The sequence below is a fragment of the Daphnia pulicaria genome, chromosome 6, assembly GCF_021234035.1.
Source record: "Daphnia pulicaria isolate SC F1-1A chromosome 6, SC_F0-13Bv2, whole genome shotgun sequence".
NCBI classification, from domain to species: Eukaryota; Metazoa; Arthropoda; class Branchiopoda; order Diplostraca; family Daphniidae; genus Daphnia; species Daphnia pulicaria.
In genome coordinates, this window is record NC_060918.1 from 15284115 (window position 1) to 15302886 (window position 18772).

Below are 18772 nucleotides of genomic sequence, written 5' to 3' on the forward strand. Positions count from 1 at the left end.
CATGTAGAACGAAGTGTATGTACCGCGTAGCAAACTGTTGCGTTGCAGTTTAACTGCTGAGACTCTACGTGCATATTACTCCACCCACTGGAAGTGGGTGATTGATTTTTCGAAAAAATCTTATTACTTTATATCTAACGAATTGCAACAGCTTTTGAATTGTATAGGCTCAGTATAATTCAGCATTTCTGCTTCTTATTTACGGCATGAATCCGCATGAATCTCATTTCCTGGCAATCGATGCTCAATTGCTTCACGTCAGACGAATCCAGCAGCCGTCTAGCGAAAGTGCGAAACGAGATAAGCTTTAAAGGAACTCCCACTCCCAATCAATCCACGTCGAAAGCGCAATTCGAGTTTAATAAAAAAATCCCATTTGATTTGATTGAAAATAGCGAATCCGAATTCATTCGCATTAACAAAAAAATATTTTGGAATTTTAGTAATAAATACAAAATAATAATAAAAAAAGCGGAACAATGCGAAATAGACGCAAATGATGAAATGTAGTGATACTTGCTGAATATAAGATTTGAGTTTTATTTTACATAAAATCAAATCAGTGATGCAGCTGTTTCTGTTTCTATTTGCGGGGAAATTTGAGCGCCGTGCCACCTAGTGAAGGCCAAAGAAGCTTTTTGGTACGAATAAAAGCAAAATGAGATGGAGGGAGAAAAACGCGAAAAAACAAACAAAAGGGAACGCGACAACCCACAAAATAAACACGTTGCATAATCTATAGCATAATGGGAAGGATAGCGACGTGAATACGCGGATGATGTATACTGTATAGTCCCCTGGCGATTCCTATTACATCAATTTTTAATTTATGTAAGCATCGCCTACGCCGGAAGATCTCCAATCAGTGCCCACGTTGTACAGAACTTTGAAGCACATAAAATAAAAGCTGAGGAAGGATCGAGCAAACAAGAAACTTTAATTTTTGGTAGCATATAACTGATTTAGTCGTTTGAGGGCATATCATTTAATGAGGCGCGCAACTCCTCCTCCTTATTCTGTTTGTATTAGCTAGTCTTTTATACAATAAAGTCTAAAGATTTAAAGAATAAAAATAAGTCTGAGTAGGTTGGATGACAACCTTGAAGTAAGACGCTTCAATCGAATTTGTTTGTAATTCACTGAGGTCGTAATTTATTTCCAAGTGCCTTCTACTTCTACAAGTGTACTTTAAATATTCACAACTTGTTGCGTTCGTGTCAGATAATTGCATCATCTTGCACAACCACGTTTTTGCGTATCTAAAAATCCCACGCTAATAATGCTCCGATGCCGTGTATCCATTCCTCATAAAGAATAATTTGGCGGTCTTTTTTTTTTGTAAATTGTGGATTAGTTTGTAGACCTAAAAAAATTTATCCTGGACAAAACTGTGAGTTATGTTAACTTAAAAATTTACCAAATATTTGCAATGTCTAGCTTGAGGCCGTTTATGTGTGAGGTTTCATGTTTTCTTTCATTGATCTAACGCCGTGTGTAGGTCTACTATTTTGCCAGCTATGAATATACGTTGGCAAATAAACAGAGACTTAAGAGTATATAATATATACATGTACGCTGTACAACTAGATAAAAAACATGTTTACTTTATGGAGCGGCAAAGGTCGGTCAAATGTCACGGAACGGGTCCTTTTTATTTGTTATGTTGTTTTCGGTTGTTTTCCCCGAGTCGGGGAGGCAGCAGTCGTCGTGAGCGCGGCAGAAACGCTGAAAAGATTGTCAATTCGGTTGAAGTCGATTACGGCATACCTTTTGTCCTCATTGCCTTACATTTCGTGTAATCGAAGCATGACGTGCTTTTCACCGCGCCGGGACTTCGTCTTTGCTGGCATAGCCAATTGCAGTGACTAGTAAAAGAGGGCGCAGCAACTGTACAACTGCAACTGTACAACTGTATTGCTATTGGCGTTGAAGCCTATAATCAACTAGCTACTGTACTGTACTTGATTGGTATAGCCAAAATACACAATACAGAGTATGACTAAATTGAAAGGTCACAGAGATGGCCAATTATAAGGCTCTGATCTCAGCAATCTTTGATTGATTGACGCGGGATATGTGAGAACGTAGCACTATGCTAATCACGATTGATCATTGTTAATTCATGTCACAACAATAGGCTTTTCGCAGAACTAGTATCAATATTCTCTCTACTTACAGTATGTCTGCAATCAACGTTAAGCTCAGTCACTACTTTTTGCAGTTTTTCTCCGTTGTCCCAGCAACTTCAGCGTTGTTGTCGCATACGCGACGTGCTCATATTTTGACCAATGTTGTAATTGGCAAACACGAATAAATAAATATGTCTGCGTAATGTTAACATATTAACAGTACTATAGTAGTAAAGTAGTATACATTGGAAATGTATGCTACATATAAACGAAAACGAGATTTCGAATCGAAACAGTTTGCCGTCGAGACGGAAGATACTCGCTGGAATCGATCACGTCTATTTCTCGAAATATCTAACCTGCTTTCTCAGTTTTGTTTGGACTTAATCATATTGACTAGCCGCTAGCTGCTCTGCTGGCGTCTTATTCTTACCGAACGAACTGCGTACTCCGCCTACTATGTGATCGAGTGTATGTCGTCTATAAAATAAAGTTCCCGACTGCTGATCCACTCGGGCTCAGCCAATTGACTTGTTCCTTTTAACGTATACAATTTTATTATGGATGGCATTGCAGCGTATTATAGCCAGGCCATGGCAAAGGCTATACTATAAATACAATTATACGCAGTCTGAGAATAACAAGCTTTGTTGTGTATAGAGTAATATAGTCATTCGCAGCGAATCAATTGTAGGCTACTACCTAGAAACATATAGCGTCAGCACTCGGACTATCTACTCTCGATCACTCTCAAAGTTGGCCAAGTTTCTTTCTCTTCGAGTTCCAGTCTTGACACCTGACGCGGACAAATAGCCAGCGTATATATTGGTCATGCGTTCCGTCTACTTCCGCTATACTTGCAAGTTCTACACTATTCGGCGGGTTATTGCTGCGTCAATTCCAGGCGTGTCCCACTCCTATTTAGTCCAGTACGGTCAAAGACTCCGACGCACCCGAACGTCCTCTTTTCTTACATCACTTGATTAGTGCATTATTATTAACAATTCAACCGTGTGTGATTTTCTATAGGGACTCGATTCGGCACTGGTGAGGGCAGCGTTGAATTGATTCGCAATGGCTAGCACTCCTGATGGTTTCGATCATGGTAAATGTTTGTTTTTTTACTTTTTCGCTTATTGACGTGTTGTCGATTGACCAAGCGGCGTAGCATTGACGAAGATATTTCATTGTTGACCAGGGCGGGCCACCAAAGCGGTTATCGAGGCCATAAGGAATAGGCACAGGGCAAGTGGACTGTCTTCAACGCCGGACAAAGCATCGTCTGGTTCGCGTGCCGATTTCCAGCGGACTCGTTACGCCGCAAACGGTATGAACTTTTGCTTGTTTTGTTTTTGCCTATACGCTGCTTGCACCACTTGTTCCAACAACGAACCACGTTTGCTGTGTCATGTTTAACAGAGGAAGATCGAATTTACAAGACCTACAGTGCGGGAACCGCTGCGGCGAGTGTACATTACGAAGGCAACGAACTGCGGATCATCGAAGGTTCCGACGACGAGTCGGAGCAGCCGCCGCAGGAAAGCGTCAAGGGGCTGTCGGTCAAGGTTGTGAGTCTCAAACCACATGCTTCTAGAACGGCCAGCTACAAGAAAACGGCAGGTCGTGGCAAGATCTTGAGCGGCCACGTCCGTCCTCGGTCGGTTGGCAACAGCCAAGATTTGGCGGGAAAGTCAAACGAAGAAGAAGCCATTCAAATTGCGGTAAATTTTTAACGATTACCGTTTTAGTTCTACGTGAAACATTTGCAACGCTTCACATTTATATTTACAAATTACTGAATATAGCGAATGAAGGAAGATCGAGTGACGACTAGGAGCTCACAGGGCAAGTCAAAACAAGATGTCGATCAATGACATTAACTGTACTGGTAACTTCGTTGCTGTAAAAATGATGGAGGCCCTCAACCCGGTCTGACTTAACAAAATACTAAAACGACAAATTACATTGTTAGGCCGGTACTGAGCGCCAATCGCAAAATGATTTCTTTGCAATAATATGTACGCATTACGTAGCGATGCACAAAGTATACCATACATAGGGTGTGCATATCTGTATTGATGTACTACACTAAAGCGTGTTTTGAATTCATGGTTAGTATAGTATAATACAATTATCTTCAAATATTTCAACAATAGTTGATTGTTAACGTAATTTTTAAAATTATAACCTTCTACATTTATTTTTTCAAAGCTTATTTTGTTTTAAATAATCGATTAGTGGTGTGGAATCCGACTTAACAGACCATTTGATGGGCTCAAAGCCCCAAACAACAGTAAATTTTGTGAGGAGCTTCCGCAAAAAATTGCACTCAGAATCGAAAATTGCGAACTGATTATTATTTGCGGTCGGCCAATCACGCTAAGACTGCATTCTAGAATTGATGTCTGTAAGTATATATATAGTATCTATTGATTGTTGGTTGCGTGGTTAAAATATGAGACTCAAATCAAAAGTCGCGGTTGAGACTTGTGAGGCATGTCAAGTTTCATTTTTTGGTTTTGTACGCTTTGTATCTCCTCCTATTTGACATTGTTATTCATTTTTGTTTTCTTTGCCTCTACCTCGGCCAAGTGAAGTTCTGCTCCTATATTTTCTTGCGCATCTATTTGGAAGTCGTGAAAGAAAAAAAAAAAAATCCCAACGAGCTTTTTTTTTGTGCAATGTAATGGTTCCTCGGAGAAAAGCGGGACAACAAGAAGAGCGATTAACTTTCTTCCGTGATAAAGGCCAGTCTATCTTGGCTGTCATGAGAGCCATAGCCATAGACTATCAAGCCGACATGTTTGTTGTAGACAGCACGTAGATGTCAGAGGTAGAGGAGCGAGGACACGAATCTAAGCTCGCGGCCGACTGTCTTACATGGAGTCATTTCGCTGCTGTATCGATACGACTAGACTACCCCGTAGATAACTTTAGACTCATTTCACTTTGTTCATTTCTTGTCCATCGGCGGAGGGAAGAACAGCCAAGGCTGTCCAAGTCGGTTATTAGACACAACCGAAGACGGCCAATTATCGAGGAAATAACTGCGGCGCATTTCTGTCTCACCCCGCCAACAGTCCGGATAAAACACCAAAGGTATCGATTGATTTTTTAACATTTTTATTCGACCGTCCTACTCATCCGCAGTAGTGGTGATTTAAGATCGTAATCTTTTTCGTTGAATGCGATCGAAAGTCTGTCGGTCATGTACGGAACGGGTTCTCTCGGTTATCGGCAAGACGAATCGGAGGACGAATACGATGTCTTCGCTGAAGGTCAGTTTAAGGTTATTAAATTATCCCTGAGGTATATTTATATACGAAGGTCCTTAACAATATAGGGTGTGGGGTATAGGGGGTAGGGTAGTAGTAGCTAGTAGTGAAATTCAGAGGGTTTAATGTCCATTTAGTTATCCTTTATACGTTTCTTCCCTGAATGACCAATCGTCACCAAATTTTGTACATAATTCTGTCAAAATTTGATACATGTCCTAACGGGGTTTCATTTGTTTTCATTACTGTTTTAAAATCTTAATTTGCGTACTTGTTACCTAGCTGGTTGCCGAATCCTAGGCAGTGAATTCGCTTTTTTTGCGTAACCTTCCAACTGTCAGTGCATGCTCAGCAGTGTAAACAAAAAGAAACAAAAAGTTTGGATCTTCCCTAGCAAGACAAGTTTTCTGCTATGGGAGGGGAGAGTATTAATTATTTGATTTGGTTTTTATGTTCGATTTCGATTTTGTCTTTATTCTTCTTTTTACTTTGTATTTTCCCACTTTTATTTTTTTAACCCTTTTTGTTTTATTATTAACTCTTTTTGTTTACTATTTTTTATCTTGATTTTTTAAATAAATTTGGTTGTCAGTAAAATTTCTATGCCTCCTTTTTTAACAGTTAGTCATCAACCAAGAAGTTGAGGAACATTTTAAAAATGTTAGATTATATTCATTTTGAAGCTCTGGGTCATCTCTCCCTTCTTCCTCTGTCCTCTCCTCGGTCATCAAGATCTTCTTGCGGTCGTGAAGAGTTACCACCGATCTTCCACTTCCATTTACCTCCGAAAGCTTATTAAGAGGAATTTTTCAAAAATTACAAACTTAGTAAACTTTTCCGACTTGATCGAGATTCGAACCGCGAACCATGCGAATGGCAGTCTGGGTTGATGACCATTAGACCATCATTGTTACATTAATAGAAGGGAAAAAATGGGTACGGGAGACTGGAGTATTCTGGGACACCGGGTCAAGAGGGACAGTGAGGGGAAAAATCGAAAATATCAATTAATTGGAAATTTTTTTTAGTGTAACATGTAAAAACATGTTATCTAATCGGGGTTGAAGTTTGGTGTGATTTTGTCAATAACTGTGGGAGTTATTGACAAAATAAAAAAAACAGCTTTTTGATGTAAAAATTTTTCGCCGCCATAAAAGGTATTCCGGAAAAAATACAAAAAAATACATAATATATTTATATGGGAAGAAACTTTGTTCATTTCTTTATCGTTTAAGAAAAAAATTGGAATTTTAGGCCCATTATTTTAGGAAATATGGACATTTTAAAAAAAGAGAGATTATCGGGAATTTGGGACAGCAAATTTTACTGCAGTTGAGATAGGCAGGGAGCTCCGCCCTCAAATCGGGCGTAGCTAAGCTATTTTTTTCATAAAATTTAAATCTCAATTTACACGATAATTCTTCAATTTTTTTTACAGACATATAGAATTGATATAGGGAAACATGAATTCAATTTTTTTTTTAATTTTTAACAAATTTTAAGGCTTATAACTCAAATGTCCCACCCCACCCACCCTAGTGTCCTCATTTATCCCCCAAAATAGGCACCTCCCACAAATTTTTGAAAACTTTAGCCGTTTCCTACGGGTAAACGGTTTACTCTAAAATTAAATAAAAAATATGGGGGGTACCTCTATATGTTAAATATATAAAAATGTAAAAACAAATAAAATAGGATGATTATATAGGGAGATATGGGGGAGAAACGAAAACCGTCCCGTCTTACTCCAGTCTCCCCTATGATGGTAGTTCGCTATCTATTAGCCAAGACTCATGTAATGCAACATGTGACCGCATGATATAATTGTATTGTTACTATAGTAATAAGTGTTACTTTAACTTAATCTAAACATGAAGTGTGACGTGGGGTGGCGGGGCGAAGCCTCCGCCACACCTAAGTCGCACCACTCATAATAATATGAGAGGTGCGACTTCGAATATTACGAATATTATGATAATATTGACAGATTATTAGTCAATTAGTTAATAAGAATCAATTAATTTAAGAGAATAAAGGGAAACAAAATTTTCCAAACATAATAGTATGTATTTATCTACTATTTAACCTTGATTTTCTGTCTCTTTAACGATTACTTACTTTAATTATTAGATAGAAAAGCAAGCTTATCAGCTCGCCGCGAAGGGATAATCGTAAGCCAGTTGAAAACTGTCTTAAATAACAAATTCAGGGCCTATTGTTAAGTCGGATTTTTTGCTAAATGCCATCCTAATTTTTCAGAATTTTTCTGTAAATTATGTTTTTTCTCTGAAATTTTCTGGAAAAAAATTCTATCGCGATATTTTGTTTTGTCTGAGTCATGGTTAACAATTGGCATGGGGTCAAAACAATATTTTTATTCTAAAAAAAGTAAATCTATAATTAGACTTGAACCATGGCCCTCTTCATTATCATGCCAGTGTCATAACCACAAATCTATTTTTCTTTTTTTAATTCGATCCATTATCAAAGTAAATAAAATTATTCTTGTTCTGGCAGCACCGCATATTTTTTGTGTAATTTTTAAGACAAAAAAGTCTGAAATCTGTTGTGAATCTGTTATTCACACTTTTCTTCACAGACTTTTTTGTCTTAAAACAGGATTTTTCTGTCACAGTTCAATATTCTTGCAAGGTATTAACGTTTGGTTTCCTCAACTCATATGTTCCTATTTTTACACATCAAGTTCAATAATTGAATTTAAAAAATAACCATCGTTTAGTCAAATAACTCCAAACATAAATGCAAATCTGGTTATTGCGTCATGGTTGTGTCATCAAAGATTGCGTCATCAAGGCGATGCTATGGGCATCTGGTGGTTTTAAATCATGTTTAACCATCCATAGCGAATATATTTCAATAAAAAATATTCGACAAGAAAGAATTAATTTTAAACTTAACACGTTATTTTAAACTTAACACGTTAAGTAAATGACAACCACGTTAAGAAGGGAAAGTGGAATTTAAACCTAAGGTGAAAAAGTTGTAGTCGCCACCGCAAGATGTCACCAGTCGTTAAACAATTATTTTAGCAGTTTTTCATTATTTATGGGAGAACTAATTAAGTAAAAAAAATTATTTTTGTTCTGGTCGCACCGAATATTTTTTGTGTAATTTTTAAGACCAAAAAGTCCGAAATCTGTCGTAAAACGCCCGAGCTATGGAGCGGGACATACATACATACATACAAAGTGACATGGCTTTTTTTTTTCTGCGTATGCGATTATTAGCTTCGCCCTTCGGGCTCGCAATTAGTCAATTAGTTAATAAGAATCAATTAATTTAAGAGAATAAAGGGAAACAAAATTTTCCAAACATAATAGTATGTATTTATCTACTATTTAACCTTGATTTTCTGTCTCTTTAACGTTTAAAAACATTCCCGAAGGACATTACCGAAGGAATCTTGTATCCTTGATATCTTGATGTGATATGATATATCTTTGTTGTACTCACCTGTTGCTTAAGTGCGATGGGAGGTGTTGCAGTCTTTTCCCAATTGTAAAAGATTATACGAGAGAGGCGACTAGATTTTTAATTCATTTTTATCTTTGACCATCTAATGACGTTTTGCGCATCAAGTGCAACGAGAAAGGGTGGTCAAGACTTATAGCAAAGAATCGGCCACTAGCAAAATGCAGTGGAACACCAGGCAGGAGCAGGAACAATTGAAAAGCTTCAGGGACCTGGCGCTAGTTGGCAATGATTCTACCAAGGAACCTCGAAATAAAGGAGAAGCAGCATTCCAGAAAAACCTGCATCACCGACAAAACGGTCCGGCTGGCGTGTTGTTCTCCACATTTGGTTCTTCGGCAGCATCACACGATACTTCTTCACGGTTAGTTGAAAAATAACTACTGTAACTATGTTAATAATTTAAGATATAGGAAATATTTATAAATCACACTATTAGATTGTATTTTTCAAAGATATTTCAATCTTAGGGTTACCGTTCTGTAAAATAGTATGCGATTGTGATCGTATAAGAACAAAACCATTTTTTCATTCAAATTACTTTTTTTTAACTTTTTTTCTTAATAAAAATGTGCTGAATATTTGATGATGCATTCGGATTTCGCGTGTGAATGTACGAAATGCAATGTTGAATCGAGGTGTTCTCCATTCATAAGATTCTGATGACGCTGCAGAAGCATGCAGTCCACCTTCTTTAAACCTTTCCCTAAAACAATCCCCTATTTGGTTTCAAATGTCATTTCCCGATATTTTGTCACGTTTCAATTTCAATTTCTCAATTGCATAAAGAAATGACATTAAATCGATACTGACGCGAATAATCCATGAATGATCATTCACGTCTTATACCCAAGTTTTAACGTACGGGTTTATGCAAAACGTACAATATCCACCCCACCAAATACCTATCGTTCACTGTTTTAATAGGCCTACTCCTGGAAGTCTGATACCGGTATGTACTATACAAGTGAAATCGATACAATGCCTCAGACGATATTGACTTTTGCCTACCGGTAGTTCGTTCTCTGTGAGTTTTTAAATAAATGGCATGGCGATTTGACGGGAGGCAGTCAGACAGTCTGAGGCCTCCGTTCACTTTTGAACGAACTTGGTTACAACAAGCGCTCCGTTCCACTCACGATCAATTACAATGCGATGAGATCCATCATCATATTTCACAGTCAGTTTTGTTTCACACATAAAATGTCGGGTTGATCAGTATGATGCGTGACAATGTCGTTCCTGAAGTTCATTCATGTGCGTGCATCAGGTCAATATGGATTATTTATATATTTTTTATTTATGGGCTCCATTGCTGTATGTTATTAAAGCAATGTTAGCTACCGTGCAGTAACCTATGGAAATTTCTAGAGTTTTTTATTTGAAAAATGGCGCGCCTTCGGAAAAGAAACGCATGAAAATATGAGGGAGGGGGTGGGGCAACATTTGAACTGTTACCCACTGCTCACGTCCGAAAGGTTGATAGCTACATCGATATATTCAATGACCTGCTATTTTGCCTATTTCTTCGCACGAATTCTCGATCGCCTGTGATCTATGACGTCGTCACGTTTGCATCGGTTAATATATGCAAAGTTGACACACTTTCACCAAAAGGTCGCATCGTTTCATGTCGTCGGTTCTTGGCTTGGCATTCTTTGTAAATGGCAGATTATTAAAACATTTCCAACTTTATTCCTCAATTTTGTGGATATGCGCATGCGCCTGCGTGGACATGCAGGCTGAACTCGAGCAGCGCTGGACACGCTGGTAGTTTCGCAAGCAGCAACAAATTCATGGGCAACAAGGTATATAAGTTCTATTATGATTGCTTCATCCGAATCATTGACAATTACGACAAGTCTCTCTATATCTGCCGCCTTGGTGGTTTTTCCAATATTTTCTTAACTAGGATGTGAGCCCCATTTCGCAGAAAGACGATTCCGAATCCGCATATTCTCATCATTTCTCTTCCGGATTTGGCGAAAGCTCCTCCGAACAGCAACACCGGCACAGCAAGGACAACAACTTCCCGGTGACGCTGTCAAGAATGTCGATTGGCGCAGCTTATGGGGCGATGAAGAGCATGAAACCAAATTAAAATTAGATAAGTTCGCCCGCGAAATTCAAGGCCGCCCTGAAGAAAGACTGTATCGAAATCGAAAATTATTCTTTGTTGCTATTTGAAGTATTGCACGAGATGAAGCACTTTTCTCATAATGGAACTATATAGCTACTCTATGAACTTATTATACGACCTTTCTACATAAAAATCAACATTTCAGCGTATTCCGCATTTAGGCGAGCATAATCAATGAATTATCTAATCGAACTTGGTGACCCTGTCAGTAGGCAGCCATCACGTTTATGCATGCTCTTTGCATTGTTGGTACACGAGTAACAAATGCAAACTTCTGTTTATTCCAATATTTATTGTCCCCTTAATGTTTCCTCGTGAATGTTTGCAATAACATTTGCAAAAAATAAATAACAAAATTATGTTGAAAAGGTACGCGTAGATTGCTGTAGAGTAAATGCGCTTATGCTGATTACTGATATATATAATATGACTGATAAACAATTGAGATTACGATTTCTCTTTTTCCAGCTTTTTCCTTATTTTTGCACACCATTTTTTTTTAGATTATTTGAGATTATTGCTATAGATAGAAATGAATCTTTGTTATTGTTAAATTTTAAAATGACTATCATTACAATATTAATCAACTTGAATACGAACACGAACAGCCAGTTTTCACTTCATTCTTTGTGACCACTAAATAATTATCCTAAAAAGTATTTTCCTTTTCGTTTTCTTGATCGGTCTCTGCTGTGCGTGTGCTCACGTTCATTTTTGTTTGAATTATGAAATGTGTTTATTACCTCCATAATATATTGCCGAATTCGAGCCTTCATTTGATTTGACTCTGCTCGCCTGATTGGCTATATGAAAATGAGATCAAGTCGTTTCGCGTTTCGACGTGGAGTATAGAAGTCTCGAAGAGCCTTCATTTTTCCGTGGCATGATGCATGAAGACGTCACGCGTAATCATTCGTAATTTAGCAATCGCTCATTTTATCATTTTATTGTTGAGCGTATTAGAGCACCCTGAACACGTCAAAGTTTTTGCGCGGGTTAAACGGGAAGGCGGACAACATGTTAACACGTTCGCACGTTCCTTCATACACCTTAACAAAGGGAAGAACAAATAAAGAACGGAATAGCAATTCAATATCTCTGTCATATTCACGACACGCAGTTGCCGATGGAAGGGCATTGGAGGTCGGTCTTATAACAAGTCTCTATACTATTGAATGAAAATATGTTTCATCCAAGGGGGAAATAAATAAGGTGTTGGATTGATTTAACAAGCAAGCAGCAATACCTTTAAAACATTGGAAAATGTAGATGTGTTGTCATATATTAACGTGTCAACACGAAATTTCACGATTGACTTATAACAGCTCGGGTAAGGGAGACAACACATACGGATACGTATTTGGCATGCTGGAATCTAGAATCGATGGCACAATTATTCCAGCGTATAGATTCACGGTGTATAATTACCCCAAAGCAGTTGGGATCTACCATAAATCGGGGATAAAGCGGAGTTGGCCGAGTGTGGAGTGGTGCTCGTTTCATCGAACTTTCCAGTGACATGATTGAGGCGCTGCTAGCTCTCTCACCAAAACAAGCCGTGAAATCAATGACCGACCATAGATATACAACTCAGCTGGGAGAAATAGGTTGACGCTCGATCGTTCTAGTCGGATCGCTACGCACTTGATCGGCAGATCATAAAAAGACAGCGAATATATCTGACCTCGTCTGCACCGATACACGCACACAGCACAGGGCAATGGAATAAGGAGCTGCTCCCACACAATCCAGCAGCATATGCATGAAACGACCGTCCATAATACTGCTGGATTCATGGATTGGCCGGCCAAGGGGCGGAAGGGATCAAGGTGATGCACTCCTGAATGCCGCCGACTGCCATGTCTCTCACGGAAGTCGTCTATAAATAAAACATGGAAATGCTGTGTTGAGGGCGACGTCGCCATGCCAACCGGGTCGATTTTTAAACTTGAAAAGAGCCAAACTATACATGTCGACTGGATCGCAAACATAAACATGCTTTGCATACACACTTGGCGCAGAGGTAAATATAAAATAAATTGAGTTACTTCGACGATTCGACGACTACGCCAATTGTTCCCAGCCAAGGCCATTTTTCTTTTATATGGAGCACATCGAGTATTTCGCAAGCTCCTGGCACTGGCAGCCAGGCAGCCTAGTACACACGTGCAGGCTAAAAAATAAAAAAATGGATAACCTACATGTTCGTGATGCGGATGCTAAAAATATGTTTCTTTTTTTCCCTGATCGACGATCGAGTGCGTTGCTGTTGTGTTTCATCATATTTGTTGAGTTGATTATGGGGTGGGGGTGGGATGACCTTTAGTGAGAGAATTGGGACATTTCATCATGTTTGCGGAGGCGGATGACGCATGATTAGTCCACATACCAGGAGACTTTGACGTATCGAGAGCAGCATGAGGAACGCACACGAGTCTTCTGGTATATAGAAGAAGAGAAGAAGAAAGTTACGAGAACCACCGAGAGCCGCATCGATCGCTTCTCCTCCTGTCCAGGTCGCTCATGATCGAGAAGGTGCTCAACGACGCCAATCGTCGTATCACGCGAATAACATCGTCGATATGACCCAGCAGCAGCTATAGCTATACATGCATATAGCCACCGTCTACATCAAAATCAACTTCTTTCCCTCGACTCTAAACTGATAACTGATAAGCCTGCGTACAACTGCGCAGAGACTTTCGGTTTGATGTAGTAGTGTGTGTGTACGGGACATACCTATTTTATACACGGTGATTTACTTCTTTTTCTTCTGTCCTTTTAGTATTTCTTTTTGTTTTTTGTTTTTCCCTTTATGTTTTTGCCGATATTTTATTGTATTCTGATCGTTGGCTCGTTGAAAGTGGAAAGCCACGCGACGTGCATTATAGCTCGATTTTCTCCGCGTAATTTCTTCCCAGAACCCCTTCTGCATACACACACACACACACACACACACACACACACACACACAACAACACACACAGTTTACTGGAGTTTTCGTCTATACTCTATACGTTGTATATTGTTGTGCGTGATAGACTTTTACGGGACCCGCCCCACATCAGGTTAGAAAAAGAGCACCAAAGTCAGGACTAACAAATACGTGCCCCGCGAGTTGCGCTGTACATAAGATTTGTAACTGGGCATACACATAGATATATATATTGCAAGAGAGAGAGTATATAGACACACACATTCTGTTAACAATGCCCACCTCTTTTCTTCCTTCCTTCCTTCATTGCTTGCTTGCTTGCTTCCTCTATTTCTTCCTCTGATCGAAAGCAAGAAAACCCCACCTATTATATACATACACATCTAGGTATATACGTATATATAACATATTTCTGGACTCTGCTAGACACGCGCGTCTCCATTACAACAAAGTTTCCCGCCGCCGGAATGGGAAGCTTACACACACATGGCTGTCGTTTGCAAAAGGATCGAGCTAACGGTCAGACTGCAGCAGTGTTGTCGTGCAATGCCGTTGGGCTCGGTCGAGCCGGATCGCAGCAGTCGCCTGTGTAATTCAAGTCGTCAGATCCTCGAGTTTCGGGTCGTTTCCCAGTGACGATTTGATCGTTTGTGATACAAGTTACTGAAAACTGTCGCCCAATTTCGGAATTCAGGGTTCGACGAGTGCTACTTGTCACTGGTGATTAACAATCAACTGTCGAGTGGACAAACTTATTTATTCACCATGTTTTTCTCCAGTGCCCTATCTGCTTTACAAAAACACCAGGAAGAAGAGGACGACGAAGAGGAGGACGTCTTCCAACATGGTAAGTGGATCACCGCCCTGTTTGATTCCATTCACGATCTGAGAGATATGAGCAATTATTTGGGGTTTTATATCGACGCTGTGATGACGGGCAGCCAGAGAGGTGGTGGCCGCCAAGACCTACAGCATGGAGACGGCTGTTCGCTACGTCTACGGCCAGGGTTTCGGAATGGACGTCTCCGTCCTCACGGACGAAGAGAAGGAGGCCATCGAGAGGGCCCGCTACTGTCGCAAGCAATTGCTCAGACTGAAAGCCCGCCGGGCGGCACAGGAAGCTGGCGAGGCGGACAATTCGCAGATCTTGCAGCAAGAAGAGGTGGAAGAATGGCTGGCCAACATCGAGCTGAGGCTACGCCAGCAGAGCCACAAGCTGGGCATCTCTCCGGCGGAATTGCCCATCTGGATTGCGCCTCATATGCGCAGAGATCTGAAAATTGGAAACATTGCTTCGGCCGCCAAAGCGGCCGCTGCAGCCATCAGGTGAGTTGGCTTCTTCTCCTTCGATCCTTTACCGCAATGTTTCCATAGCCATTGTGGCGGCAATTAGTGACCGCCACTGTGCTGCTCACGTGTCGCTTATTATTTAGGTTAAAACTGAGTGGCAACGAAATGACGCCTAACGGGTCACCATCGACTGGCGCCACGCCGAACGCCACCCCGCGTAACGACGAAAAAGCAGCAGCCATCGCTGCTCTAACTGATCTCATGGACGAACTGGAAGAACTCAGCGTAAGAGTTGATGCTCACATAAGTTTCAATTGCTATTTCCTTTTATGAACAGTGAATTACTATGTACAATTATTTGTATCTGAATGCAACGAATCATCTGTAGTTATCCAGTCGGGAGAATCTCAAAGACAAGTCGCCACAACCTCATGGACCAAAAAGAACTGTACGCTTCCAAACGCCGGGCACGTCGCCATTCCAAACCCCGCGCTCTGAGCGGGGGAAAGTGAATTCGCCAGTGACCGATCCTGGCGGATTGATCTTGTTCCATCGTGCTAATCGCCTGAAAAAAACCACGTCCGAGGAGAGCAAGGTCCAGCAGCCCCACCCATCCAAAGCGCAGTCTATACACGTGCAACAACCGACAGAGCCGCGGCGGCCGTTGAAGACGAAAGTGTCGGCGTTGGCATCGTCCGAAGTCACAAGACCGAGCTCTTGCCCAGGGCGCTCCTCGGTGGTAAATGGACCGAGCGAACCACAGCAACCGGCCGTCAAAAGCAAATCGTCATCCAAGAGTTACGTGAGTCGGCGGCGAGGATCCGATAACAGTCCACTGGCCCAGCTTTACCCGACATGACACTGTCCAATGTTTCTAGTCTGTTAGAGCACCATTGGAAAACGTGTATTTTAAACACAACCAAAATATTACAAAAATTACAGCCATGCAAATCAATAGCCTACTATTTTTTATTATTATTCGTTATTCATAGGTTTAGTTAGCCCTGGCCTCACCATTAATGCTAGAATCGTTGTTGCAAGAGAAAACAAAACTAAAGAAAATTGACAAAAACATCGTCGTCATAAACAAACACGCATTTTGATGAAAACAACAATGAATTATTCAACGCTCGCTGCGTTATCGAATTAGTATAGGCAGTCTGAAAATGTTATTTCATCGCCGGTCGGGCGTTGTTGACTGCATTGTTGGAACCGAGGCCCGCACCGCTACTACCGCCGCCACCGGTGACGGCCCCACTGATGGCAGTGGAATTTGACGTCTGTGATTCTTTGGCTCGTTGGGCGGCGATGGTGCGCGACAAGACTAGAGAAAGAATTTTGTCGAGTGGGTCCATAGCGCCACGCTGAACCCATTTCGGGATGGTTGTACGGGCTTGCGAGAACCCCAGTTTGTTTAGGATGTACTCTACTCCGTAAGGTTCGATTCGTTTCCCGGCCCACGACAGCAATCTGGTAGTCATCGTAACGCAGGTGGAGCAAATTAGATCATGAGATTCATGGCGAGTGGAAACAGAAATTCAGGGAAAGAAAAACATACCGAACAGTTGGTTCTAGATGCCATGTTTTGCATTCATAATTGCGCCAGTCGATCTGTTCCAAAAGGCGACGTTTCTTCTCATCTTCGTTGGTGAGTTGCAGTGAAAGCGGGGCATTATTGATAGCTGGACTTCCTTGGCCGGAGCTCGGTTCAGACAAACTAGAACTGCCAGCCGTGCCACTCACAGCCGCTTTTTGAAGTTCAGGACTTTGGGTACGTTGATTGCTAGCGACTGAAGCAAGAATCTAAAAGACACAATCAGATTTTGAATATTACAAATGGGTAACGTGTGGTTCAAAACGAAGTGGATGGAACGTACCACTCGCTCCTTCTCGCGGACGTACGACGATATCAGATCGTGCAGAAAAAAGAATGCGTCGGCATCGACCGTGACGAAAATATGATCTTCGAAATCCGTGATGAAACTGCAGTCTACACTTGGTTTTTCTTCTGTCAAATAAAATACGAATTTTTTAAAATATAATTAAAACAGATTTTTTTTTATTGTTATTTTTAATTCGTGAATTTACCGGTCAGTGATGGAGTGACACCAGTTTGCAAGTGCTCTGATTTCAGATGAAGCTGTAGACTGGGGAAAGCGAAAATGATTTCGGCCGCATGGTGATAATCGGGCGTCTTCACAAACAGCTGAGGAGCACCAGAGTTGGAACGTTCTCGTTCCCGCTCCAAACTAGGAAATCTCTCCATGGCTAGATTGACAAGCACAAAGGTGATTTGATTATGGCATAACACCGAAACAGTCGGAAAAAAAATATCGACAAATATCGACATTTTTATTGTTACCGTCTATTCGGCTGTTGGCGAAAGCGTAGAGGAACCAATCCTGGATCGTTTTGAATTGTGGAGGGTATAGTTGTGTCCGCGATATGCGACATACCGTTGCCATGGATGCTGGACTATTTTGCTGCTGTTGTTGCTCGATAACGCGATAACCAATGCCAACAGGTGTGTGAGCACCAGGACCACTCAGTCCAAGGCTAAAGGACAGGTTCTGAACGACATGAATATCCTTGGGATCGGCTGCAAATTAAAAACAATTTAAAAAAAAGCAGACGTAAATACGTACAATTGTAGTCTGAAAAAATCCAGAAATTTAACATACCGTCCCCCGGAATCTCTTGGGCTTCAGTGGCGAACGACACACAAGGATCTTTTAGGCTAAACAGCGCCCACGATTTTGATTTGAAGTTGACACCGTGGAAACAAGCTAGGGAGATATGACCGCCATGGAGTTCCATTGTGCCACCCAGAATGGTGCCCGTCATCGGCAAAGGCGTAGGTAAAGTGGCTATTTCCAGACCAGCAACACGCCTTAAGACGCCTTGCCAGTGTCGATGGTGCTGAGCTTCGATGGACGGGCCGGCCGGTTCAGCGCTTCCGGGTATTTTGGTGGCAACATTTTTAGCCGCTCCTTTGCGGCGAATAGAATGGCCGCCTCCGGTAGCCGACAACGTGGAAAAGATGCGTCTGCTGCTACGGAATTGCTGCTGGAAGAATTCGTCCAGCTTGAGGTACATTTTGATTAAGTCGGCTGTTGTGGATTTGGAAATCATGAGCTGGAGTTGATCCCATCCCAGATCGCCATGAATGAATATCATGGCCGGTCATTTGGTTGGAGAGGAGGCAATCGAAAATCCGTCTGGCGGGAACTTTGTCCGGGTTCTTGATTGTTTGATTGCATTGATTTTCAATCCTCTCATTTTGCAAATCAACGGCCAGCACGCTCACTTGCCTCATCAAAAGGTTCGTGCCCATGTAGTCGATTCTAGGACTTGAAGTTTGACATGTAGGATATTACCTTTACCTATAATTACCTTGATCGCGAACTAAATATGTCGTTGAAGGCTCGGTTGAATGCACTATCAGCTGCACTCTAAATTTGTCGACCCGTACTACCTAGTACTGGTGGCTACTGGCTACGAAGCCGCTTAG

General features: G+C 41.1%; 4 protein-coding genes across 6 annotated transcripts; 3 read left to right on the forward strand and 1 right to left on the reverse strand.

Moving 5' to 3' along the window:
• Positions 1 to 3059: 3059 nt before the first annotated feature.
• On the forward strand, positions 3060 to 4260 carry LOC124341787. The gene is made up of 4 exons (XM_046794729.1): positions 3060 to 3234; positions 3328 to 3456; positions 3549 to 3850; positions 3935 to 4260. The coding sequence occupies exons 1-4, from the start codon at positions 3204 to 3206 to the stop codon at positions 4001 to 4003; spliced, it is 531 nt and encodes a 176-aa protein (XP_046650685.1). The 5' UTR covers positions 3060 to 3203; the 3' UTR covers positions 4004 to 4260.
• Positions 4261 to 4509: 249 nt separating this feature from the next.
• Positions 4510 to 11815, forward strand: LOC124344442. The gene is made up of 5 exons (XM_046797984.1): positions 4510 to 5228; positions 5328 to 5407; positions 9005 to 9260; positions 10638 to 10704; positions 10809 to 11815. The coding sequence occupies exons 1-5, from the start codon at positions 4954 to 4956 to the stop codon at positions 10995 to 10997; spliced, it is 867 nt and encodes a 288-aa protein (XP_046653940.1). The 5' UTR covers positions 4510 to 4953; the 3' UTR covers positions 10998 to 11815.
• A 2477-nt stretch (positions 11816 to 14292) lies between these two features.
• LOC124341846 lies at positions 14293 to 16413 on the forward strand. Of its 2 annotated transcripts, XM_046794796.1 has the most exons (5): positions 14293 to 14691; positions 14751 to 14818; positions 14913 to 15297; positions 15405 to 15546; positions 15650 to 16413. In XM_046794796.1, exons 3-5 carry the CDS (start codon positions 14945 to 14947, stop codon positions 16118 to 16120), a joined length of 966 nt encoding a protein of 321 aa, XP_046650752.1. In that variant the 5' UTR covers positions 14293 to 14691; positions 14751 to 14818; positions 14913 to 14944; the 3' UTR covers positions 16121 to 16413. The 2 variants fall into 2 exon arrangements, with proteins under 2 accessions (XP_046650752.1, XP_046650751.1); XM_046794795.1 differs by having other exon boundaries at positions 14293 to 14818.
• On the reverse strand, positions 16151 to 18469 carry LOC124341844 (transmembrane protein KIAA1109 homolog). 2 transcript variants are annotated; one of them, XM_046794794.1, is made up of 6 exons: positions 17943 to 18469; positions 17624 to 17860; positions 17350 to 17529; positions 17139 to 17266; positions 16820 to 17064; positions 16151 to 16731 (listed from the first exon to the last, which is right to left on the reverse strand). In XM_046794794.1, exons 1-6 carry the CDS (start codon positions 18436 to 18438, stop codon positions 16431 to 16433), a joined length of 1587 nt encoding a protein of 528 aa, XP_046650750.1. In that variant the 5' UTR covers positions 18439 to 18469; the 3' UTR covers positions 16151 to 16430. The 2 variants fall into 2 exon arrangements, with proteins under 2 accessions (XP_046650750.1, XP_046650749.1); XM_046794793.1 differs by having other exon boundaries at positions 17139 to 17269; positions 17943 to 18468.
• Between the last annotated feature and the right edge of the window lie 303 nt (positions 18470 to 18772).

Coding starts and splice junctions, on each gene's coding strand:
- LOC124341787 (XM_046794729.1), top strand. CDS start 3,204: ATGGCTAGCACTCCTGATGGTTTCGATCATG. Junction 3,235..3,327: donor TCCTGATGGTTTCGATCATG/GTAAATGTTTGT, acceptor ATTGTTGACCAG/GGCGGGCCACCAAAGCGGTT. Junction 3,851..3,934: donor AAGAAGCCATTCAAATTGCG/GTAAATTTTTAA, acceptor TACTGAATATAG/CGAATGAAGGAAGATCGAGT.
- LOC124344442 (XM_046797984.1), top strand. CDS start 4,954: ATGTCAGAGGTAGAGGAGCGAGGACACGAATCTAAGCTCGCGGCCGAC. Junction 5,229..5,327: donor GTCCGGATAAAACACCAAAG/GTATCGATTGAT, acceptor TGCGATCGAAAG/TCTGTCGGTCATGTACGGAA. Junction 9,261..10,637: donor TCACACGATACTTCTTCACG/GTTAGTTGAAAA, acceptor GTGGACATGCAG/GCTGAACTCGAGCAGCGCTG.
- LOC124341846 (XM_046794795.1), top strand. CDS start 14,737: ATGTTTTTCTCCAGTGCCCTATCTGCTTTACAAAAACACCAGGAAGAA. Junction 14,819..14,912: donor GGAGGACGTCTTCCAACATG/GTAAGTGGATCA, acceptor GATGACGGGCAG/CCAGAGAGGTGGTGGCCGCC. Junction 15,547..15,649: donor ACGAACTGGAAGAACTCAGC/GTAAGAGTTGAT, acceptor AATCATCTGTAG/TTATCCAGTCGGGAGAATCT.
- LOC124341844 (XM_046794793.1), bottom strand. CDS start 18,438: ATGATATTCATTCATGGCGATCTGGGATGGGATCAACTCCAGCTCATG. Junction 17,861..17,942: donor CCAAGAGATTCCGGGGGACG/GTATGTTAAATT, acceptor TTTAATTTGCAG/CCGATCCCAAGGATATTCAT. Junction 17,270..17,349: donor TGTCACTCCATCACTGACCG/GTAAATTCACGA, acceptor TTTATTTGACAG/AAGAAAAACCAAGTGTAGAC.